The following is a 24,266-nucleotide window of genomic DNA, read 5'->3' as shown; positions in this document are numbered from 1 at the left end:
TTTAACATATCGTAGCTATATTTTCAAACCCTGACGCGAAAACCACGTATGTTTTATCTTTCATTGTGTTAATACGTAGGTGTCTAATAGACCTAAAAATATTTTCCCCGCAGGTATCTGCAGATGAAGGGGCGCCTCTCACTGGACGGGCACGGCTCGGTGGCCGTCAAGAGCCCGCGCCGGTTCAAGCTCGTGCAGCAAGAGTCGGAGACCTACGACTAAGATGCCAGGGCGAGTAACTCCTCAGTCTCCTCAGTCAGCCGCCAGCTAGGGCAAGTAACTCGGTCGATAGCGTTAAGATACTCGTAACTAAGGCAGTCATCGGCCCGTTGCTATGTGTAAAGTTACATTTACGGCACAGGAGACTAAACTAACCGATAAGCCGCAAAGAACTTTAGTACCTACACTTTATCCAGAGTTAGATGAAGCAAACTGACAGCGTTTAGATTTTTTTATTATTAAGGCAATATAATGTTTCAAAACTAAGTACAAGATTGTAGCATAACGCGGTAATCTCATAAAATATGCCCGTAAACTTCAGTGTATTTTATCGAATTCTGGATGCAACTGCGATACGCGATACGCGAGAGAGCGGAGAAGCCGCGCACTTTTGTTCTTACGGATGGATATGTGTAAACTTTCAGAATGAATGTTTAATACTGTTGCTCTGAGTAGTTCAGTTTTCTGTGGCCGTCTGACATATCTGGGAGGCTAGCGGCATCTTGCATTATATATTATGATAATGTAGCATGTATGGTGCCAACCGTGACATTTGCGCCAATATTTAAGGCACTAAGCTTCACTGACTATTTGACTATACGGAAATACTGTTTTAATTCTCTTATATATCTATCTATCTCTTTAAGGGCCACTTGCACCATCCCACTAAACCGGGGTTAACCCGTTAACCCAGTGTCAAATTGTACTGGTAATCATGGTAACTCCAGGTTTAACCAGTTAACCCCGGGTTAGTGGGTTGGTGCAAGTGGGGTTGTCTATTCCTTTTTGGTCTAATTTTTTTTTTGTTGTATTCAAAGATGTGTGCTTTGAAATATCGGGCTAAATTAGAAGCATAGAAGGAGGCCCTTCGCGGTCCTTAACCAGTTTTTACATTCCTGTTGCTACAGATAGACGATTGTGAACTATGAAATTTCATCTAGTTTCCTGGTTCGTTTATTAAATATAGTTTTATGAAAAATGGACATGTCTATATATTAGGTATATCTATATATTCCTGTATTCTTATGCAATATCCTAAAGTTCAGGCCTGAAAGTGACAAAACTTTGCGAAAGTTGGAGGATGATAGAATTTTCGCTTCGGCCTCGAATCGCACATATAATATATAAACATATAAATAATAAAATAAATAAATAATGTGTCGATTGTCTTTGTCTTTAAATAATATGTCTGTCACTGCCATCTTCTTTAGTTAAGTACCTAACTACATATGTACCAAAATCGGCCATTTAAGTATTACGTACCTAATACTTAAAGAAGAATTGAACATTTTATTTATTGAGATTTAATTGAATAATTTATCTTTCGCTTGTATTAGTAATATGAAAAGTGTAATTGTTTATAACTAAGTAATCGCGGTAAATTAGTTTGTGTACCTAGTAATGTAATTATGTATGTATGTGCTATGGTGTTGTACTAGCTACTTTATATTATCCACGTATTGTGTAGGCAACGGATACAGCAATCAATGTTACTACTGCCAAATTATTAATACGAGTATGTATATATTCTTACTGTTTATAATTTTATTTATAACTTTATCTTGTATCTACGTATATGTTATATTTAAACCTCGCGTATTACTTTTATATTGATAGCTAACATTTTATTTTTAGAGATTTTTCTTATATTTATATGAAATTATTAAATTCTCGCTAGCCCGTAATCACCCGGGTTGATTCAGTTAGAAGGTCGAACCATACTGTTCTACCTTAGAGATGGCCAGGGGGCGCCACAAGCCTTCAGGAATTGTCATATACTTGGAAATTTCGACCCATGCCATCGTGACCGGATAGCCGAGCGGTTCAGGCACCTGTCTGGTAAACGGGGTACGCTGGTTCGATTCCAGCTCTGGACACTGGAGGCTTTGGTCATTTATTCCTTCGTATGTGACATTTATTTCAGACCATAAGGTACCTATTGCGAGAAAGTACAAAAGTGTTCAATGACTTTCGACACCAAAATTATTTTTTAAATACTTTTTTATTTACAAAGATCTTAAGAAACACATATCGTCATTTATTCAATGACTTTTATATTGTTTACATTTGGACTCAAGTGACTTAGATTTTCTAAAGTATTACGTGAAAGTGGTTAATTGATAACCAAATCAGGTAAAATCGAAGTAGTATCGACATATCAACTGCATTACATTTTTTGATTTATTGTGGTATACAATTTGCTTATTTTTAAAAGCTTAAAATTCCCTTGTTTTTTTATCTAGTTACCTACCTATGTACATGTGTGTGTGTTGGACTACAAATGATTATCTTTTGGCAAGTTTGCGTGCATATTTTTTATTCCCAGTGTATGTTGTGTTACCTCTGCATTTTATTTTTAATAGTACGTTAGTCTATTGATATTAACTAAGTATTTCTAGTGAGAATATTTCGTTATGCCCAGTGTGCATTATAATGTACACATACACATCGTATCAATGTAATTTAAAATTTTCACAAAAGAAACAAAGTAGTATTCCTTTTGTTTTTTTAATGTTTTGAACAAAATATATAATTTCAACCCAGGATACTTTACTAATAACAAAATTGTATAGTGTGTTCACGAGGCTAGAAAAGAAGAAATGTGAAAACTTCTCAGGACGAAGAAAGCCCGTAAATAGAAATGGCCGCTGCCGTTTTAGTTTGACTCACATGACAGATTTCTCACGGGCTGGGTGTATTATTATACAGTTTTACAACGAACATTGAGTTTGTTCCGATATAATAGTTAAATTTACCAGAGTCCCGTAAACTAGCATTAAATCGGCGTATATGTGTATGGCCGGCTACGTTGTATAGTAGATAAACGTTATTCAAAAGTTCAATACAGATTTTATGCGCTTCCAATTAAATAAATTGTTACATGCAATCATGCACAAAATGTTGGCAGACTATGATTGTTTCAAATACATCGGTAGATTAGAGTGAATATTTTTTATTTATATCAACCCGATTGTGTTTTAATGAAAATTTTAATATTCATCGAATTGAGAGTGTTATCAGTAATTGTTATAGTATAAAATAATCGAAATGTAACTAGGCTATAAGAATAATATGCTTCGGAGAAAGTAACTCGAAAATTGCACCAATATTTATTACAGTTACTAGGATGTATAGTTAATCACTGTACGCGTAGCGTAGGGAGAGTTGTTAAGTAGCTTTGTATAAACGAAATAAAACTGCGTAAGTGTATCGTCTTAGTTATTTACGATACAAGTGCGGAAAAGAGGAAATTCGAAACGAGTGGCGATAAATTAAAACACGACCGCAGGGAGTGTTTTAAATCGACACGAGTTGCGAATTACCTATTCGCACGTGTAATCGTACAACGTTTTACAGTACATATGGCCCTTTAAACTTTCTACATATGCACGAAAAGTGCTCTTTACGCACTAGTGCGAGAAAGTAGCACCATATGTACTGTAAAGGTTTTTTAACTCCAATGTTGATTTTGTTTTACGATATCTTCAACTCACCATAAGCGCCATGATAAGTAACAAACTATGCTACCTAAATGTTTGCGTTTTGAGAAATTATAACTATTGTAGGTAGTCAAACACCGCTTCGCAACTAAAAACTTTAATTATAATAGCTCAAAATGACATGTACTTAAGCTCATTGTTTGTAAACTGTTAGAGTAAATGCAATGCTATATTCGGTGTTAACGTTAATCGGTTTATGAAGTTAAACGCGTAGATGATTTGTTGTTGAATTGGTTATTTAGGAGGTTGTTACCAGTAGTTACATCCACATGCGCCTACTGAACTATGGAGCACTGGCTTAATTTGGACTCAGAAAACCCTACATGTCAGTATCAGGTATCAGTGTATGTGTGAAAGAGTGAAGTATCAATATAACAGCGCATTCATCTAACTTGCATCTAGTTTAACGCCATAGCGCTTGGTTATCTATGTGTGTGGACATGCCTATACACGACGACGTAACTCCACACCGACACAAATTACTCGACAAATAGACATTTAAAAAAAACAAAACGATGCTAGACTTTTAGCGTTTTAGAAATGTGTCCTAAAATGTGTCCGGTGATAACTACTGAGAATAATCTATTTAGGATAAGGCTTCTGGACCTAAGGTGCCGGCGGAGCTGAAGACCGCGGTATACAAACAATTTAGTAATAATAATAATAAGGCTATGTCCGTGATATCGGACCCCTGAGCCGTTTAAGGGTTTTAATGGATCCCATTGGGGAATATTATTTCTCATTTAAATTAGTGTATGTTGAAGCTACTTTACTTTTCTAATTTTTGCATGAAAAAACTACGTAATAGTGTCAACTATAAATGCGTTTATAGTTGGTAAAGCAAATCTTGTCAGCAGAAAAAGGCGCGAAATTCAAATTTCCTATGCGACGATAACCTAATTGCCTAATTTTTTTAAATTTGCCTCCTTTTTCTACTGACAAGATTTGTTTGGCCAACTATATCTAATTATTATTTGTTATTTATTAGAGGAATTGAACCTTGAAAGACTAATACAACTGGACATAATTGACCTTTTTTGTCTCTTTCGAAAATTAGAAAGTACATACCTAAATTATTGTGTTAGCTCTTCAGGAAAGTTTCAAAACCTCTTCTTAATTAGTAAAGACCTCATGTCATACTCGATTCGTTTTTTATTTTATTTTTGAACCTGGATATTAAATCTTGGTACAGGCGAGTCCATAAATGTAAATTTATCTTTTAGGTATTCTTGAAAAAAAAAAAGAATAAGTACCTATCTAAATGTGCATTTCATTATCATCATGAGCTTGACTGTACAATGATCATTGTCTATCTATTAGCAGATTTGACCAGCTAAATAGTATTCAATCAAAATTTTTAAGCTCATTTTTGTAAGCTTGTGATTAATACTACCATACCTAAAAATAAATTAATTTTACTAGAATAACTTACCTACCTATGATTATTTATCGTATTAATAAATTTAATTTTGACTCCCTATGTCTACGTTATTATTTCATTCCTATAACAAACCGTTTGCAGTTTTTATTATATATAAGGTGCCACACTTTGTCATTGCAAATGCCATGCAGAGATTGCAGAGTTAGCTTAGTCCGACTCTAATAAAAATAAATCTTTATTATTCAAGTAGGCATGTACAATGCGCTTAAGGGGCCCACTGGCTATCAGTCCGCCGGACGATATCGGCCTGTCAGTTGTTCGGAACTGTCAAATTTTTGTTCTAACTGACAGGCCGATATCGTCCGGCGGACTGATAGTCAGAGGGCCCCTTTATGAACGTCAAATAAAGCTACGCCGGCCCTAACCCTACACTTCCACCTACCTAATAGACACTATGGGAAAAAGAAGACTAACTTTTTCTTTCATATTTATTTATTGGTTTCATTTGACTGTACTTAAACTACCTACTTATTTTACCAGTGTGTTTAAGGAAGGATAAAGAAAGGTAGATACATTAAGTTTGATCGCCCCCTTGATCAGATCACAATTTCTAGCATAGGTACCTACTTACGGCTATCTTAGTCTAAGGCAGAGAATTAAGAAATTAAGTTTCATGAAAAACATTTAATCATTGTCGACTGAATGTTAATGATTTTACTAATAAGTTACATTAAAAGCTATAAATATGTGAAACCTTATCTATTTATTATTTACTTAACTATATATTTAAAAAATGGCACAATTACTATTACTCACGTATGCTCACGTAACTTGTCTGGGTTCACAACTACAAGGTTATGAGAGCGAATGTTTGTGCAATTTTTAAATCAAATCTATAATAATTATTTACGATACAAGTGCGAAAAATGGGAAATTCGCAATGGGTGGCGAGTTACGAATTACCTATTCGCACGTGTATCGTACAATGTTTTACAGTACATATGGTCCTTTAAATTTTCGATGTAGTAACGTAATGTGCTTATTATAGCACCTGGTGTCGTAATGTAGCACCAGATGTACTGTAAACGTTATTAAACTAGCTATACTTATATTGGTTTACAAATGCCAGTATTTAATCTAACTGCCTAATGTGAAATAAATATATATATACGTTACATGTTTACTGATAAAACAGCTGCAATCCCCTGAATGTGGACGATATAGAGTAGTTATCCTCATACGGCCTATTAGTTATGCAATATAATGTAGGTACATTCCATTTAAAAAAAACAAAACTGGTTTTTATAAGAAGTATGAAACTATTTTTCCGTCACTAGAACATCGAAGTCTATAAAGTATCATTGAGTGTAGATACAAAACAACAAGTAGAAAATTCATAAATGAAGGTTAGTCTTAATAATTTATTCAGTATCAGTTGAAGCGTGGTGTTTGAGCAAAAACGGTTTATTCCGCAGTCATTGTTATCACTACTTACTGATCACATTGACTTTTCAATCGTTTGACAAAATTGTGAAATCTAGCTCTATCAGTTTCTTTGGCAGTATGAAAAGAAATAAATAGGGCTAATTTTAACCGATGTACTTAAGCCTACACGTGCCTATGTCTTCTATAACCAATTGATGTGAGATTTACCCAAATATGGCAGCATTGACTTTATAACCTTTAAACTTTATTTGCTACTTTATTGTTTAAGTCAGCAGTATATCCTTCAAGCCTTAACAGTCAGAGGCGTATTTAAAAATTTGGCGCCCCGGGCCATTGGGTCCCTGCCGCCCCCAGGACCCATGAAGCACCCATGAAGTAAACACAAAAGCATAATTTTTTCTTAGTGCCTTTCTGCAGAGCTTGGAATCGAACCTATAGCCAATTGTGAGCGAGGCCAACGGCCGAGCTCTGCATAAGGATGGAGGCCTGGAGCGTCCGATTGCGGTGTGCTGCCCTGTGAGGCTGAAGGCCTAACTGCAGAAGAAAGAGCTTAAAACACTGGTCATGTCTAAGGGAGGCTGAAGGCTACGAATATGATTAATCTTTTCTGCGTGCCCAAGAGACTTAAAGGGCGAGCTTCAGTGGAACTGAGCTGGGACAAAAACCTGTGTCCAAGTAGACGAGCTCTGCATAGTGCTAAAGTCCCGGATCGTCCAATTGCGGCGTTCTTCCGTGCAAAGCGTCGATGTGGGAAAAAATCAATGTTGGGATTGGAACAATGACCAAGTTAAAGTGACACGTGACACCAAAGGCCGAGCTATGCAAGGCCGAAGACCGAGCTGGAGGAGGGGAGAGTTTGGAATTAGCTTGGAGCATAGAGTAACTTATACTAGAGCGGTACTGTCATAGTAAATTTTGTAACCCCAGTAAATTCACTGCCATCTGTCGACACACTTTAAAACTAGAAATAAATATTTATAAAAATACGATAAAATGTATTTAAATATGGATAAATGATTTTATTTATTTGCATTATTTATTTTTATGATTTTGACCCATGTTCTTTCACTGATATGCGTTAAAATTTGGCTTGGAGCAAAAATAGATATAACTCCGCAATAGATGGATACAGTCTAAGGAAAAAACGTGCCTCGAAAATCACGAAAATTTGATTCTCGATCAAATGGCGCCACTAGCTTTGGCCTACTCTGGTATAGAGGGCGTTGATGGTTATGTTTGTTATTATTTTATAATTTTAACGCATATCCGTTAAAGAACATGGGTCAAAATCATATAAAAATAATTAATGCAAATAAAAAAATCATTTATCCATATTTAAATAAATTTTATCGTATTTTTATAAATCTTCATTTTTAGTTTTAAATTATGTCGATAGATGGCAGTGAATTGTCAGTGCTTACAAATTTTACTATGACAGTACCGCTCTATCTTATTATATCCTCTTTGGCTTGGAGCTTGGAAGTAATGTGATCTCGGCTCTCCTGCTACTCGACCTTTGGCGTTCGCTCAAATTAAAGCGAAGGCGCAACTTGCTGGAAATGCTGGAATGCTTCGGGTCTTCTGGAAGGCGCCACTTTTAAGCTTTTCAGGGCTCGCAACTCGCAACCTGACCTTTTAGTCCGCCATTCTTATTATGGCCGAAGCGTCAGCGAAGGTCTCCGTTTTAACTCGGGCATTTTGCTGTCGTATGTCCAGGTGTTTTCCTCTATATATACAGGTCGTAAATCTTAACCGATTCTCGTGAAATTATGTGACCAGATTCTATGATAAAATAAAAAAATTTGTCGATCCAGTTTTAGGAAACTTTTCAAAATGCGTGAATAGGCATAAAGGACTTAGGGTCTCCCCAGATATATCGACGCGCATTGAGCAAAAGCCGATAGGAGAAAGCTTTATGTCCGCGCAATAGGAGCGAAAAAGCAGGCGCCGGCCGATGCGAGCCGAGCCGAATGGACTTTTTCGCTCTTATTGCGCAGGCATAAAGCTTTTTGCTATCGGATTTTGCCGATTCCGCGTCGAAATAAGTGGGGAATCCTTAAGCGCCAAAAGCTTTTATACGGCGCTTAAGACCAATGTGAGTTCACTGTGATAACGACTCAACGAACTAAGTATTTTTCAATTTTACATTTTCTAAGCTTATATTAATATAGTGTTCGGTTTCCGGTTGACGTCGGCAACAGCGTCTGGACGCTGTGCGCCACAGAGGTACGGACGTCGTACACAATATAGCGGCTGCTGACGCAATGGCCGGCGCCTATACGACGCTCACGGCGTTTATGCCGTCAAGCATGCAGCGCTAAAAAGCATTAACTGGAGCCCGCGGCCTTAAGGCGATGTGAAGAGCGACGTCATAGGGCGACATCATGAGAACTCCACGACAATCCGACGTGGGTAAAGAAGGTAGAAGGTAAAGGGGCGCAAACGTACTGTAAAAATTGTAATGTCTACTGGAAGTTGACAACGAATAAGACAAGTAAAACATGTCTAGTACCAGTAACACCACAAAAAAAATTGGGGCGCCACTGAGGCACCCAAAACTGAAAGCAACTGAAAGGCAGCGGCGGCCTGCGCCGCCCCCCGGAGCCTGCCGCCCCGGGCCATGGCCCCCTTGGCCCTAGGGTAAATACGCCCCTGTTAACAGTGGTACTCTGTAGATCTTTGTAAGTTGACTAATTAGTGTTGTAGGTAATGTGTAATTAGAGCTGCAGGAACTTCATGAGTGCGTCGTAGATGAGACGTGGGCTGGCGTCGCCATCGGCGGTGTAGCGCACGCCGCGCAGCGCGCCGTCCTCGTTGCGCACCACGCCGTACTCGCCCACGATGAACCCGTCCGCCGTGCGCTCCTCCACGCGGTACTTGCGGTACTGCCGCCCCTCCACCACGTACCCCACCTTACAGCTGTCGTCTTTGCACTCCTGACCAGATTCTTGGACCCCATGGCTTTGACCATCCGTCAATACGCTGTCTTTCTCATCGACTTCGTAGTTCTTTTCCGGCCCATGCTCCGGTTGTAAAGTCGTCGTGCTTGCCGTGGTATCTACTACTGCGGATGAAGGTGTTTGTGTCTCTTGCCACGGAGTAGGAACCGGCGCTTCTTGCGGCGGCAGATTCAGCGACGCGTGGGGACTGTAGAATTTAGCGGGTTCACTGTATATCTTCGCCGGTTCGCTATACACTTTGGCTGGCTCGCTGTAAACTTTCGCAGGCTCACTGTACACTTTTGCCGGTTCGCTGTAAAACTTGGCGGGTTCACTGTAAATTTGCGCTGGCTGGCTGTATATCTTCGGCTGTTCGCTGTATATAGGCTGCTCCGGAAACGCTGGAGCCGGTTTGTGCTCGTTATAATTAATCGTTTTGGGTGTGTCGTGCTGTATATTAAAATTGACAGTTGTCATTCTCGGACCCTGCCCCCTTTCACCGAGTGACAGGCCTTGAATATAATTTTGCGAGGGCGGCGAGAGCGCTACTGATCTACCTAATGGTATATTTGATATGTCTTCCTGAATGTCATCGGTGATTTGTTTTACTTCGGCACTCGAGGGTTCGTTGGTGTCATTCGTTATGTGATGTTGGATCTGCAACTGAAATGGGTGGACTTCTAGATGATGGGTTCCTCGAGCTTCTTTTTTCGAATGAAGTTGTTTGATGAACTCTATGTTGGCGCCTGCTAAGGATTGTGCGGGGTCTTCGAGACTTTCGTTGCTGAGAGTGGTTGGTTCGATGGTCGCTATGGCGGGAGTTACAGAAGCAGTCTCGTGAGCGATCAGATCTTCCTCTTGTTCTAGGATTTCTCTCTGCTTGCCCTTGCCTCTACCGACTGCGACCGAGGACGTAATGCTCACGTATATCACTTCGTCGTCTTTGCTCTGGTCGGCGTGTTCGCTGGGCGCATTGAAATCAACTTTTCCCTCTCCATTGTGGTATTGCACTGGTCGCGAAGTCACAATCACCAACGGAATCTGTAATGAAAACAGAATATGTATGAATATATTTATGTAATAGGTGTGCCGGTGTGCCTGGTTAGTTAAGACAAAGCAATATAATATTGCCTCGTCAATAATAATAATTATGAATTTGTCATGAATGATTCAATCCAACCACCACCAATAATTACCTAACTACATGAGTGTAGGTACTCGTATTAATGAACACTAAACTAGATATTTCAGATCTTGAACCATTTTACGTTTTACTAAACAATGGAAGATTTTGCAAACTCACTAAGTTGCACGCGTGTCTTTTAAAACCGAGTGGCCATGAATACTTATAAAAAAAGTAATAATTACTTCAACATTGTTTGATTTGTTTGACAAGCGGCTATAACAAGCTTTTGGCATTAGTTAGGCATAAGTGGAAAAATATAGTAACGTGTACTTAATAAAAGTGCTTGTTAAATTCTTGGCGACATTTATCTAACGTGTTATATTTTTTTAAGTTGTATTTAAGTAGCGTAGCCTCATAACTATCAAATAATTAGTTGCTGGGCTACACACTCATTTTATGATATTAAACATTATTACGTTTACCTAACTAGTAATTTGCAAAAACAGTTAAAATATCATAAATAAACCATTACGAGTATATCTGTTATAATAATTAGTAGAGCTGACGACAGACATTTAGGTCATAGAGTACTTTCCTCGGACCCCGCATTATAAAGCGGTAAATGATCGTTAATGAAGATTCGTGGTCACGCCGCCAGCCGCACTACCCAGTTAGACCGTACCCTATTTAGTACTACAGCAACTCATAATTTCAAGTTCTAAGGAATCCTACTCAGATGAAACTAAAAGTAACATTTATTTTTGATACTTAATTTACGTGTGGAACTTGTGGTCCTTGTGGACCAAAGCTGTAGTATTTGATGTTGGGTGGTTTTAATGTGTTTTAAGGTATGTCTAAGTAATTGTACCATAGTGTATATTAACTACTTTTCATACCGCCCGTTTCAGGTAAGAAAAACTAAGATCAATAGCTATAATTACAACAATCATCTGCGCGCACGAAGCGGATGCGTGTTTTACAATTATCTACTCAGAAAAAAGTTACCGCGGCCTGACCTGCCAAGTATGCTGGCCGGCAACTGAAAGTGGATTTATATGTAAAATGCTGACGTAAGCGCACTGGGGTGTTAACGCTGTTAAGCCGTGTCATAGACTAATAATACTAGACCGCCAATCCCCTTGACATGCGCGTAACCAAAACGCTGCTTTCGTAGTCGGTATCTAGATGTCGATCGAAGAACGCGACAAACGAAAAGTCTAATGCTCAAATATTATAACCGGAACTCTATTTTCAACTCCTTCTACTTGTAATATTAGTTGTAAATTGTTGAGCAATACACTTTTCGCTTGTCAAGACACTCGTGACAACTAGCAAAGATAATATATTTAATTTTTATTTTATTTATTAGGCATAGGTACAAAACAGATAACAAGCAAAAGGTACCACGGTGTCGCTTACCATAAGGACGAAATTTGCTAGTATCTTTATACGAATAACAACCTTTTACTTGAAAACGTCACATTTATTACACGAAATATTATTTTCGGTAGGTATAGGTTTTGGTTGGGAATGCTATCCAAGGCATGCATGCTCAACATGAAAGGCATATTTAAAGAGTGAGAACTACAAATAAATTAAATTCACACTATATTACACAATTTAAGGGACAAAACTTAATTCGCATAACGAAGAGAGGAAAAATAAAGCAATGAACCAACATTAAATTAGAATACAAAATTAAATTAAAATAAAACTGAAACACACATATATGTATAATATATCATGAAAAAATTATCTGTAGCTTACATAACATTGAGGTTAGATGTTTGTCCAATTATAGGTAACCACAGCTTACATGTATGTCGATAAACGACTTCTTTATTTGTATTTATTATTTTTATATGATTTTGACCCATGTCCTTTAACTGATAGTGATGTGTTCAAATTGTTAAATAACAAGTGAAACCGTCAACGCCATCTAGCCGAGAATAGGCCAAAGGTGTAGCGCCATCTATCCGAGAATCAATCTTTCTTGATTTCAGAGACACGTTTTTTCCATAATCTTATACGGAGTTACATTACATAGGTCTTTGCAACTAGTGTTAAATAGCGGTGATAAATGCGCGGATTGGCAGTCTAGTATTATTAGTCTATGGCCGTGTTGATTTGCTGTCAAATTGCTTATAAGTTGCTACATTTGTATTAACAACTGTACAATCAATTTAACTGTCTATATTCGCTTTTTACGATTGCGTGTAGGCATTTGTGCTTGATTACCTATACCTAATGATTATTCAAAATATTATGCTGAATTTAAATTTCGTTTTTTCGAAGGGAATTTATCCTTGGTATGCACAGAGTGCGATGGTATGCGACGGATAAATTCCGTCTGTCCCACAGACGTTATCCATTTTATCTTTAAATCACGCATGATTATGTTAAGTAGGCATTTATTTAAACGGTTATAGGTACCTAACTATTTTTTGTTATGACGAGTAATAATCACTTAGGTATTTATTTAATCAGACTAGATCACAGTTATGTATTGAATAATGTACGAATAGATATGAGTAGAAACAGCATTGACTAGCCGATTAGGAAATTAAAAAAGTTGCCAAACATATTAGATACAAGGATTTAATGATTGATTGACTGAAAGGTTGTCGACTTTCGAGTGTAATATGGGATGAGTCAAGTTTCAGCAGGAAAACCTTGGAGAAGATCTCTCGTTTTCCCAGTGTTGCTTTACGGTGCTGAAACATGGACAGTAGAAACAGTGAACGGAAACGCATTGATGCTTTGGAAATGTGGTGCCGGAGAAGGATGCTGTGGATATCGTGGACTCAGCGTCGCACTAATATATCCATTCTACGGCATTCGGCAATCATTCACTCTCGTATCCTTAGATACTTCGGTCACGTTACGCGCAACGCCGTTGTTGTCCAGGGCAGAGTGGATGGCACAAGACCCAGATTGCGGCCCTCAATGTGATGGACCGACCAAGTCAAAGCTCTCACCGGGTCACCTTTAAATATGTGCGTGCGGAATGCATTAAATATAGAAGCATGGCGGGAAACAACGAAAAAAGCCGTACAACGACCTCAATGACCACGTCTGCTCTGACAAGAGTATCCGACTGAGAAGAAGTAAAACCTTAACCGGTACGACTCAAATGATACTATTTCACCGACTTATTAGGCATATGTTACGCTTTTAAAAATTTATGCCAGATTTTATTGTGCTGATTATGTCTGTACTGATTTTAATTTACCGATGTAGGTTACATCATAAAGTAACTTATACTAGAGCGGTACTGTCATAGTAAATTTTGTAACCCCAGTAAATTCACTGCCATCTGTCGACACACTTTAAACCTAAAAATAAATATTTATAAAAATACGATAAAATGTATTTAAATATGGATAAATGATTTTTTTATTTGCATTAATTATTTTTATATGATTTTGACCCATGTTCTTTCACTGGTATGCGTTAAAATTATAAATAACAAACGAAACAGTCAACGCCCTCTATACGAGAGTAGGCCAAAACTAGTGGCGCCATCTGATCGAGAATCAAATTTTCGTGATTTTCGAGGCACGTTTTTTCCTTAGACTGTATCCATCTATTACGGAGTTATATCTATCTTTGGTTACATGTACTTGGGTAAAAATAGTATGTAATAATGAATGGTACATAAAAAAGTAAATATAGTTTGTAGTGGACTTGGTACATAACATAACATGGTTTTCACATACATTGAAGCGTTTTTTGCATCTTCGTAGCTATCGTGCGTTAAAAGCATATGCTGCATACTTCCGGGTGTAGGTGTAGCCCCACTTGTTAGGTTATTAAGACCACAATTAAGTACGAGTAGGTGTTGTCTAGTGTCATGAGTGTCAAGTTATCGGTTCGGGAGTAGCGCCCACGGCTCGCGCGGCGTGTCGATGACCGCCTCGGCCTTGCCGCAAACACACCGTGCAGACAAGAACGCGCTTTAATGCCAGGTCACACCGTAATCACCGCATGCATATGCAGTACAGCTCCAGCAATACAAGCGAAGGGAGCTGGAGCTTCCTGACCTGGCGGTAAGAAAAAAGAAACCGGGGCGACATCAGACTGCTGTCGAATTGACTCTCAGGAAAAAAAACCTCTTAATACATCGTCTACAACCGATTCTACAATACCACACACACACACGCTATTAAGAGAGAAGAATAGCTACTGACAATTGGCACTTTTTTCATGCAATTTCCATTTCGGGAGGAAACGGTTTCCACTAACTATCTTAACAAATCACTTTGATTTTGATGTCGATCGCTTCAGCATAATATATTCTAGGTTTATAGGGCTTTAAAAAAAATTGTATTGAAAATTTTGAAAAAAAAGAAACATACACCTAATTTTTCATTATGTGTCAAAAAATGATGGAGAATGGGAAATACGAATGGACGAGTACGAGCTTCCCTCTTAAAGTCACATACCTACGGTGAATTGTAACTAGACGTGACCTATAGGTAGGTAAAAGTTGAACATGAACTTCATTGATTAGCGGTACACCTACGCTACGCTAGCATCCTTAGTAGCTCGTATGCATGTACACCATGCAGACTCCGAGCGATACTCACGCTCGTAGGTAATCGGCGTATCACTGCTAGCATTGCTACCATTGCGCGGATGCGTGGTGGACCCTGCTCCCGCCTCTTCTCTTCTTCCACGCGTTGTCCCGGCATTTTGCCACGGCTCATGGGAGCCTGGGGTACGCTTGGCATCTAACCCCAGGAATTTTTACGAAAGCGACTGCCATCTGACCTTCCAACCTAGAGGCAACCGCGTATCCTTGCCAATCATGAAGAAATACTGTGCACTGCGTGGACTTCACACGGTCAAGTAATGGGTTGGAATGAAGCGCGATTAAAAGGTAAAACAAGCTGCAAAACTGCATGGACACATTGTAAATGGAATTCATTCAAAAAGTGGCCGAGACCACATACTAGGGTATTTAAAAAACCTAGGTGTGATAACTTTGATTAGTGTCAAGTTGTCAACTGTCAACATTAAAGTAAATGGTCTGGTAGCGCCGCGCCGGCGCTGGCGTCACTGACCGCCGCGGCCTTGCCGCGACAATCAGTGGGGCGCACGCGCAGAAACTGAAGCAAGATCACGCACTAATTTTGTAATTTACGTGCCTACCGGTATCTACTGTCTATTTTACATTTCTATGTAAAATAAATAGCAATGGGCACCTGTTTTTAAAGTGCTGTCATTAGACCATTGCCTTGTCTTAGACTCATATATAGTACTTAGCATAATATAGGTTGTGTCTGGTAAGGTAACGCCCGTGGTACTTATACCTATTAGAAGCCTTTTTTATTCAATGCTTGGAGAACACACGATTATTTTTTGATTTGGTAGACAGGATGCCCTTTTGCTATCTTAACTATGCCCACTTTTCTTATCATCACCATGTCACGAATTCACGATAGTCTAGCTCTTGATGATTTGTTGAATTTTAGGTTAATGATACATGATAACTAAGCCGGATCCTATTTACTCTCTTTTTCATCTATCTCGGTCGCGGCAATTGCCTAGTGATCGATATTTTAATAGGTGGAAAATCCCTTACTGTATTTAGTGAAACCACATTGTCGCACGTTTGCAATTAGTGATCAGAGGGCCTACCGCGAACCACGTTCGACGTGTTTCCTCTCTGTCGCATTTGTAAATTCGTACGTAAGAGTGACAGGGAGGCAACACGTCGAACGTGGTTCGCGATAGGCTCTCAGACGCAGCCCCCAAAGCTAGCCGTCTGTGGAAAATGTTACAGTAATTATGGAAGCAGCAGCAGTTGTTTGCTTAACCATTAGGAACAAACACGGCCGACATTAATTGCACTTTGGTATTGAACATACGCGTTAAACTTCAACTTTATCCAACGTAGTGTCAAAAATCAACTATATAACACACATTTCATTTTCTTTGCGGTGGAAAGGTATAAAATTGAGAGAGGTCGGCTGTCGGCAGCAACTTTTTATTACATCTCTCACCCTAAAGCCTTGCCAAATCTTTATATTGCACTTTTCATCTTTGAATTCTTCGCTTGCATCGAACAACAACATTGCCTTGACTTACTTGACTTAAAGTCCTATGTCCCCTAGGTGGAGTAGAGGGCGTCCATAGTGCGCCGCCATATCATTCTGTCTTGGGCTGCGTGCCGACGCATCAGGCCATGATAGCCCGACTTTGACTTTGAGGATACCGGACCGAGTTACAAAAAATGTTTTGAGCCAATTTTTTGCGAGCTGCGGTGGCAACATGGTTTCATTTTTATCACCTGTCACTATGCCTGTCACTTTCGCACTTACATACTTGTTAGAACATGACAGGCATGGTCACAAGCGATATAAATGCGACCGTGCTTAGCCCGCTGGACACAAAATAACCTAAGTACTTAGATCATAACATTCATAACAAGGATAACGATAAATTTTCACAGATGATGTATTTCTGTTGCCGCTATAACAACAAATACTAAAAACAGAATAATATAAATATTTAAATGGGGCTCCCATACAACGAACGTGATTTTTTTGCTGTTTTTTTTCCGTAATGGTACCTACGGAACCCTTCGTGCGCGAGTCCGACTCGCACTTGGCCGGTTTTTTAAAGACATTTTACATAAAAAATACATTGTTTAAATTGTGTAATGTACGGAACCCTTGGAACGCGAGTCCGACTCGCACTTGGCCGGTTTTTATTAACACACTGTCTCCCGTAATTGGAATGTGTAGCAAAACCTAGCATTTCAACTGACAGAGCGCATTAATATTTGGTCCAGTACACCCACCGACAGCGGAAGTAACGTCACTCGACCTTAGAAGTAGGCTGTGTGTGAGAGTGAGTGACTATTCACTAAGCTTTATCTCGACCAGGAGCAAAACTAGTATATAGTGACCCTAACATTCGTAACAACAATTAGAAATCGGAAACAAACTTATGCTGGTCGTTTTGTGGCGTGAATAACAGCGTAACACGGCCAATGCGGCTGATGCACGAATAGGGAACTATGGTTGGGGAGCCCAAGAGGGGGTTTTGTAGTTACTCGAGCGCGTCAGATTAAGATATGTGATATCTTGCTACCCCGTAGGGTCCACCTTTACCACTTTTAGCCGTCTATGTTGAGCCGTTGGATGGTGGGGGGGTTCAACAAATCGTTAAGCAGATTGTGGATTTGGTAATTTTAGTCCAAATTGTGCTATTACTAAATCTGACAATTATTTGTACGCATTTCCTTTAATATGACGGTTACAATGTGAAAATCGGGCGTCGAACTTGTGGTCATCAGATTAAGGAAATGCGTACATATAAGTGTCATATTAATGATATTAAGTTATAGAAAAACTATAGCATTAAGTTGGACCAAAACGACCAAATCCACAGCATACTTAACGATTTTTTAACCCTCCACCAACCCACCGGAAAAAAAAATTAAAAAATTATTTAACATTTTTTTCTTCTCATGATCTAATCTTTCGATTCCAATAGGTCTCTACGACGCTCGAGTAACTACACATTTAGCATCGTCGGCTCCCCAGCTACTATGTATATTTTATTCCTTTACTAATTAAACTTTTACTTGTACGTCTACATTAATCAAGGTGTTATATAAGACATTGACGTGTAAACTTTATTAATGTATGTTTATCTACTTGTATATATAGGTACTATGTCTATGTTATAAATAAATAAATCTAAATCTGAAAAGAAGGTGTTATTTAATAAAAGGTGTCAGAATGATGTTTAATAAAATCTAAATAGTGTTTATACCTATGATGTTAATAAAATTGTAGTGTCCGTTCCGTGTTGCCATTCCAAACACGTAACGTAAGGAATAATGCTAAGCAGGTGTATGGGTGTGTCTAGAAAAAATAGAAATAACTGGTATGCCTACATACAATGTTGTTAAAAGTAAATGGCGTAACGACGGAAAATCAGACAATTTTTTTTTCTTAAAAAAAAACCTACCAAGCGCGGTGAGTGACCTGACATAGACTGGCTGACTGACTGGCTGACATTTTAAATTCGAATTCGAAATGACACTACAAGACAAAAATGACTGCAGTTAATATCACCAAAGATAGATATAACTCCGTAATAGATGGATACAGTCTAAGGAAAAAACGTGCCTCGAAAATCACGAAAATTTGATTCTCGATCAGATGGCACCACTAGTTTTGGCCTACTCTCGTATAGAGGGCGTTGACGGTTTCGTTTGTTATTGTATTGTGTCGTATTGTATTGTGGGTCAAAATCATATAAAAATAATTAATGCAAATAATAAAATCTACTATCCAAATTTAAATACATTTTCGATATTTTTATAAATCTTCATTTTTAATTTTAAAGTATGTCGATAGATGGCAGTGAATTTAAGGTGGTTACAAAATTTACTATGACAGTACCCCTCTATCTTATTATATCCTCTTTGATATCACTAATATGACATAAATTGCCTTTGCCTATATAGTTTGTCACCAGTCGGTATGCAATCTAAAACACACTTCGTGAGGAAGTGATAGTTCACCTTCAGAATGCTTGTCCGCGGCTTTACGCAGCGTACTACGTAGGCGAACAACACGCGAACGCGAAGCGAAGCGATGCGGCGCGGGGTGAATCAATCCTTTGATACCTATAGAAGTGGCCACTCGAGTGGCCTGCACTAGCTGCTAGCTGAGTCGCTTGCGGAGGCAAGCGATTATAATAGCAAACATGTGCGCACGCCGTGACAGTGAAAACCAGAAGGTCACAACGAATAACTCTCCCCAACTCGATTATGGACTGTAAAAACCATAAGTATAATATTAGAAGCTAGATTTACGAAGTCTGTATCATCTGATAGCAAATTTCATAATCATTTACCACCCAATACAGTAATACCATATTGTACTCGGAACTATTTTTTAAAAACATTTGTTTTTTGCATCAATCTGATCTGTTTCATTCAACTCTCCTAATAGCGAGGTAACTGTAAACAGGTAGGACAGGTACACGTGTATAATTTATAAATTTAAACAATAAATAGCAAACTAGTCAAACTAGTGTCAGTAAATTTCCGCCAGCTCGATTTAGAATTTCATAAAAGAAATCAGGCATAAAATAACGGAACTGACAATATTTTGCTTTACTAGTAGGTAATGAAATCGATTTATATGTTCTGATAACGAGTTAAGTATTGCTACCCACAAATTACCAAATAGCAATTATAGCTACAGTTAGTAATGATAATGAGTCATTAGTTCATTACATGTACAACTCACGTAATAACACCTTTTGGACCTTGACACGGATTGATAGCGCCGGCGTAGGAAGCATTCTGTTATCATTATCAACCATTATCCCTAGATCCGGCTCATGCAAATGATAACATATATATAGTTATGCCTATTTCGCTGTATTTAACGATTACTATGCATGTTTGTGGAAATAATAAAAAAGCAAAGCTAAGCAAGATTAAGTTAACTTAAATGTGTACACCAAACTATAATTATATGATTTTCTCTGTCCTCTAACTCCTCTATGAAGCTCCGACTCAACTAATATTCGTAAACCACCAAGATCACCGTGAAGATGGTATGAAGTCGACCAATCAAGATTAAAACGACAAAAAAATACTCAAATCTTTTGACTGCTCTGCTTAGACTCGACACACTGTCTTTAGTAAAGGCTCGAGTCATCTAAAAATAACTGAAATTATGTACAAAAAAATTCTACAACGCATTGTCTCCGCATGAAAATGGGTTATATTAGGTATTTTCCATGAGGTTCATTAAGACAAACATAAAATAATTTATTTGATTGAAGTCTAAGACAATGAAGGACTCGACACGGGACTTAAAACTTTAATGTATATAAGATTGTAGATATACGATATATGGATTCCGTATTGTCCGAAGTAAATGAATTTTATTTAAAAGACATGTTTTTTATGCGCAGAGACGTGTAAAAACGAGTCGTTCTTCAAATGTAGACTCAAAAGATTCGAGTTTCTACCAACACTACGTGTCACCGTACTATTTAGTATGATAACAAACATTATATTTCGTTCGTTTCATTCTTCAGATATTACATTTACCAGGTAGTCCTTTAAACCTACAGGCGACTTTTGCACTATATTAAGAGACAGTCAATTGACTATTGAACTGATTTTTAGTTCATTCATTCATTTCCCTACCCTTCCCGTTCGTTCCACCCTCATAGTTGCTCATTCTTTTTTCGTGCACGGCGACGAGCGCACGCGCCCTTTAGCTCCTCGGCTACGACATTATTACCTACAGAAATGTCGAAGCGCACAGCTAAAGACAAGTTAAAATATTATCGTGAAAAAATTAAACGTCTTGAAGATCATAAAAGACGATACCGGATAATTTACGATTCGTCTTCATCAGACGATGAAGGTAAGTTGTTTGTTTTATTATTTGGTGTTGAGAAGTGATTAAAATGAGCCGACATAGGGATTGACTGCGAGTCTCTAACTATGATCATATACCCATCGGGGTTGACCGCGAGTCTCCAACGATGTAAACAAGCAGAACAATGCGCGCAGTCTTCAGTAGATGCGCGTTACTCTGCGACACAAATATTTTCTCAACCTACCCTCAATAGAAAATATTTTTCATAAAATATAATAATCACTTCTTTTTTGTTTTAGATGTTGTAATGGAACAAAATCCATGTGGTTCCATACCGGCTCAGGATCCTATTATACAGGAACCACAGTTAAACATCGAAAATGCCGTAATACCGAAACATAATAATGATGTTCCGTTGCCGGACCATAATAACGGGGTTCCTGTACCTGAAAATCAGGCAGATTTGCCCATGTCGTCAGCTCAACCCGAGCTCGACCCGGATATGCTGCTGGCTCTCGGGGAATCTACCGAGGATACCCCCGAGTATGGCGAAAAAATCCACGATAATTTATCGAAACTTTGGTTACCGTTACTCAAAAAAGGTATGACGAATGAAACCAAAGATAAAATCAAAAAAGACTATTTGGTTCCCGACAACTGTCGATTGTTACAAGCACCAAAATTAAACGTGGAGATTTCAGCAGCCGTACCCGATATGGTCCGGAACCGAGACAAAAATCTGGCTGCAACGCAGCAACAACTCGGCCACGGGATCGCTGCCGTCAACAGGGCCATGGATATTCTAATTAAATGCGTCGATGCCAACGGAATCGAAGCTATGAAACACCTCAGCAACGGCTGCCGTATTCTGTGTGACCTCCATGCGTCATCTACTCAGAGCCGCATAAAACTCATTACACCTAGTCTCGATAAGACGTCCCCAAAGAGACCTGCGCCGGCACGGCCGTCGACAAGTCGAGCGTCGTACTCGGGAAACTGGTCAGCGCCCCCTCGTTATGCGTCGAACAGGGGGGGGCGGAGAGGTGCTCGCAGGCAGACGAATTACACCAGGCGGACGTTTCATGTTCCACAGCCGGCCAAGACAACCCCCGCGACCAAGACACCTGCCCAGGCACCGTAACGCAGGTACATGCCGGCCGAATAAGTCATTTTTATAACTGTTGGTTAAAAATAACAACGAACGACATGGTTTTAGAGTGGGTCAGATATGGCTACTCAATCCCATTTAATTCGGACGTAAAGCAAACATTTGTTCCATCAAACACGCTTGAACAAAGTGAAATAGCTGATATGAAATTAGCTATACAAAAGCTGTTAGATTTAGGAGCCATATCTGAGTGCCCTAAAGTCACAAACCAATACATATCTAAGGTTTTTCTTGCCCCGAAACCTAACGGAGGAAAGCGTTTTATCCTAAATTTAAAAGGTCTCAATAAATTTATTGCTCCCTGTCATTTTAAGATGGAGGATTATCGCACGGCCTCAAAACTCATTCCTCAAAATGGTTTTTTAGCCTCAATAGATTTAACAGAAGCATATCTACTTATACCTATAAATATAAATGACAGAAAGTACTTGAGATTTCAATTTAATAATTTGACATATGAATTTACATCTATGCCATATGGGTTATCTGTAGCCCCTAGAGTATTCACTAAGATAATGAAAGAAGTGGTATCTAATTTGAGATCTCGAGGTCTCAAATCTGTCATTTATTTGGACGACATTCTGTGCATAGGAGATACCTTTCAAGAATGTCTTAATAATGTTAAGGAAACCTTAAAGCTATTACAATGTTTAGGATTTGTTATCAATTACGGTAAGAGTTCTTTACATCCTGAACAGACTTGTAAATTTTTAGGGTTTAACTTTCACACCCAAAATTTGACCATTGCCTTACCTAAGGATAAACGAAATAAAATTGCACAATTGGTTCGTAAATTTCTAAGGCTGCCTAAATGTACCATTCGAGAGTTTTCACAACTCATCGGAGTTTTAGTGTCAGCCTGCCCCGCTATAAAATATGGTTGGGTTTATACAAAAACCTTAGAAAGGCTAAAATATCTCGAGTTATTAAAAAATAACGATAATTTTGATGCAAAAATGAAACCTTCTAGTTCCATATTAGACGATCTTAACTGGTGGTTAAACAATGTTTATACATCAAATAATTACATGAGATATCCCAGTTTTCAACTCGAAATTTACAGTGACGCATCCAACTCAGGTTGGGGTGCGGTTTGCGGGAAAAACAAGGTTAACGGCACGTGGAAATCTTCGGAACGGGATTCTCATATCAATTATTTGGAATTGCTGGCGGTTTATCTTGGATTAAAGAGCTTTGCTAAAAATATTACCAATTGTGCAATTTTGTTGCGAGTTGATAACACGACCGCCATAAGTTATATAAACCGCATGGGGGGCATACAGTTTCCACACCTAAACGATTTGTCCCGTACAATTTGGCAATGGTGCGAGAAGCGAAATATATTGATCTTCGCATCATATATAAATACAAAAGAAAACATTGCGGATCCAGAGTCTAGAAAAATAGTTAACCCTGATACCGAATGGGAACTGTCAGACAGGGCGTTTGAATCTATAGTACAACGGTTTGGTAAACCAACAATAGATTTATTCGCTTCTCGTTCCAATGCCAAATGCCAAAATTTCGTTTCATGGAAACCCGACCCAGATGCGATAGCGGTCGACGCATTTACGATTAACTGGGGTGAGAAATATTTTTATGCCTTTCCCCCTTTTTCGTTAATTTTAAAATGCCTTAGAAAGATCGTAGACGATCAAGCAAATGGAATCTTAGTGTTTCCTTATTGGCCATCGCAACCGTGGTTTCCCCTACTGCATAGCCTCCTTAGTTCGGACATAATGTTTCTCAACCCGAATAAAAACTTGCTGCATTCCCATTACAGGGACTGCCATCCCCTACACAAGGGGCTTACCCTGGGGGTCGCGAAGCTCTGCAACAGTCCTTCAGTCGAAGAGGTTCCCCGCCAGAGGCTATAACACTGATGTTGGCATCACTCTCCGACAAAACAATACAACAATACGAAGTTACATATAAACTCTGGTGGCAATTTTGCACCGTTAATTCTATTGAAATGTTAAATCCCCCAAAATCGACGATATTGTCTTTTTTAACAGAACAATTTAACAAAAATTGTGCATACGGCACACTAAATAGTCACCGTTCAGCCTTATCCTTGTTATTGGGAGACAATGTCGGTTCGGACGATTGCGTAAAAC

General features: G+C 38.7%; 3 protein-coding genes across 4 annotated transcripts in view; 2 read left to right on the top strand and 1 right to left on the bottom strand.

Annotated features, from left to right (window-relative positions):
- Nucleotides 1-5,199, top strand: part of LOC134744301 (uridine phosphorylase 1) — a 30,408-nt gene extending 25,209 nt beyond the window's left edge. Inside the window, exon 9 of the mRNA XM_063678077.1 lies at nucleotides 114-5,199. Within this exon, the coding sequence (XP_063534147.1) occupies nucleotides 114-222 (109 nt within the window). The 3' untranslated portion in view covers nucleotides 223-5,199. The remainder of the gene's footprint in view (nucleotides 1-113) is intronic.
- Nucleotides 5,200-6,420: 1,221 nt separating this feature from the next.
- On the bottom strand, nucleotides 6,421-15,305 carry LOC134747914 (uncharacterized). Its single transcript, XM_063682595.1, has 2 exons — nucleotides 15,201-15,305; nucleotides 6,421-10,583 (listed from the first exon to the last, which is right to left on the bottom strand). The coding sequence occupies exons 1-2, from the start codon at nucleotides 15,303-15,305 to the stop codon at nucleotides 9,264-9,266; spliced, it is 1,425 nt and encodes a 474-aa protein (XP_063538665.1). The 3' UTR covers nucleotides 6,421-9,263.
- A 5,353-nt stretch (nucleotides 15,306-20,658) lies between these two features.
- Nucleotides 20,659-24,057, top strand: LOC134743394 (uncharacterized). Of its 2 annotated transcripts, XM_063676793.1 has the most exons (3): nucleotides 20,659-21,026; nucleotides 21,281-22,127; nucleotides 23,933-24,057. In XM_063676793.1, the coding sequence occupies exons 1-2, from the start codon at nucleotides 20,909-20,911 to the stop codon at nucleotides 22,120-22,122; spliced, it is 960 nt and encodes a 319-aa protein (XP_063532863.1). In that variant the 5' UTR covers nucleotides 20,659-20,908; the 3' UTR covers nucleotides 22,123-22,127; nucleotides 23,933-24,057. The 2 variants fall into 2 exon arrangements, with proteins under 2 accessions (XP_063532863.1, XP_063532857.1); XM_063676787.1 differs by lacking the exon at nucleotides 23,933-24,057 and having other exon boundaries at nucleotides 21,281-23,153.
- Nucleotides 24,058-24,266: the final 209 nt, after the last annotated feature.

The sequence above is a fragment of the Cydia strobilella genome, chromosome 1, assembly GCF_947568885.1.
Source record: "Cydia strobilella chromosome 1, ilCydStro3.1, whole genome shotgun sequence".
NCBI classification, from domain to species: Eukaryota; Metazoa; Arthropoda; class Insecta; order Lepidoptera; family Tortricidae; genus Cydia; species Cydia strobilella.
This window is presented reverse-complemented; position numbering and strand designations above follow the sequence as displayed.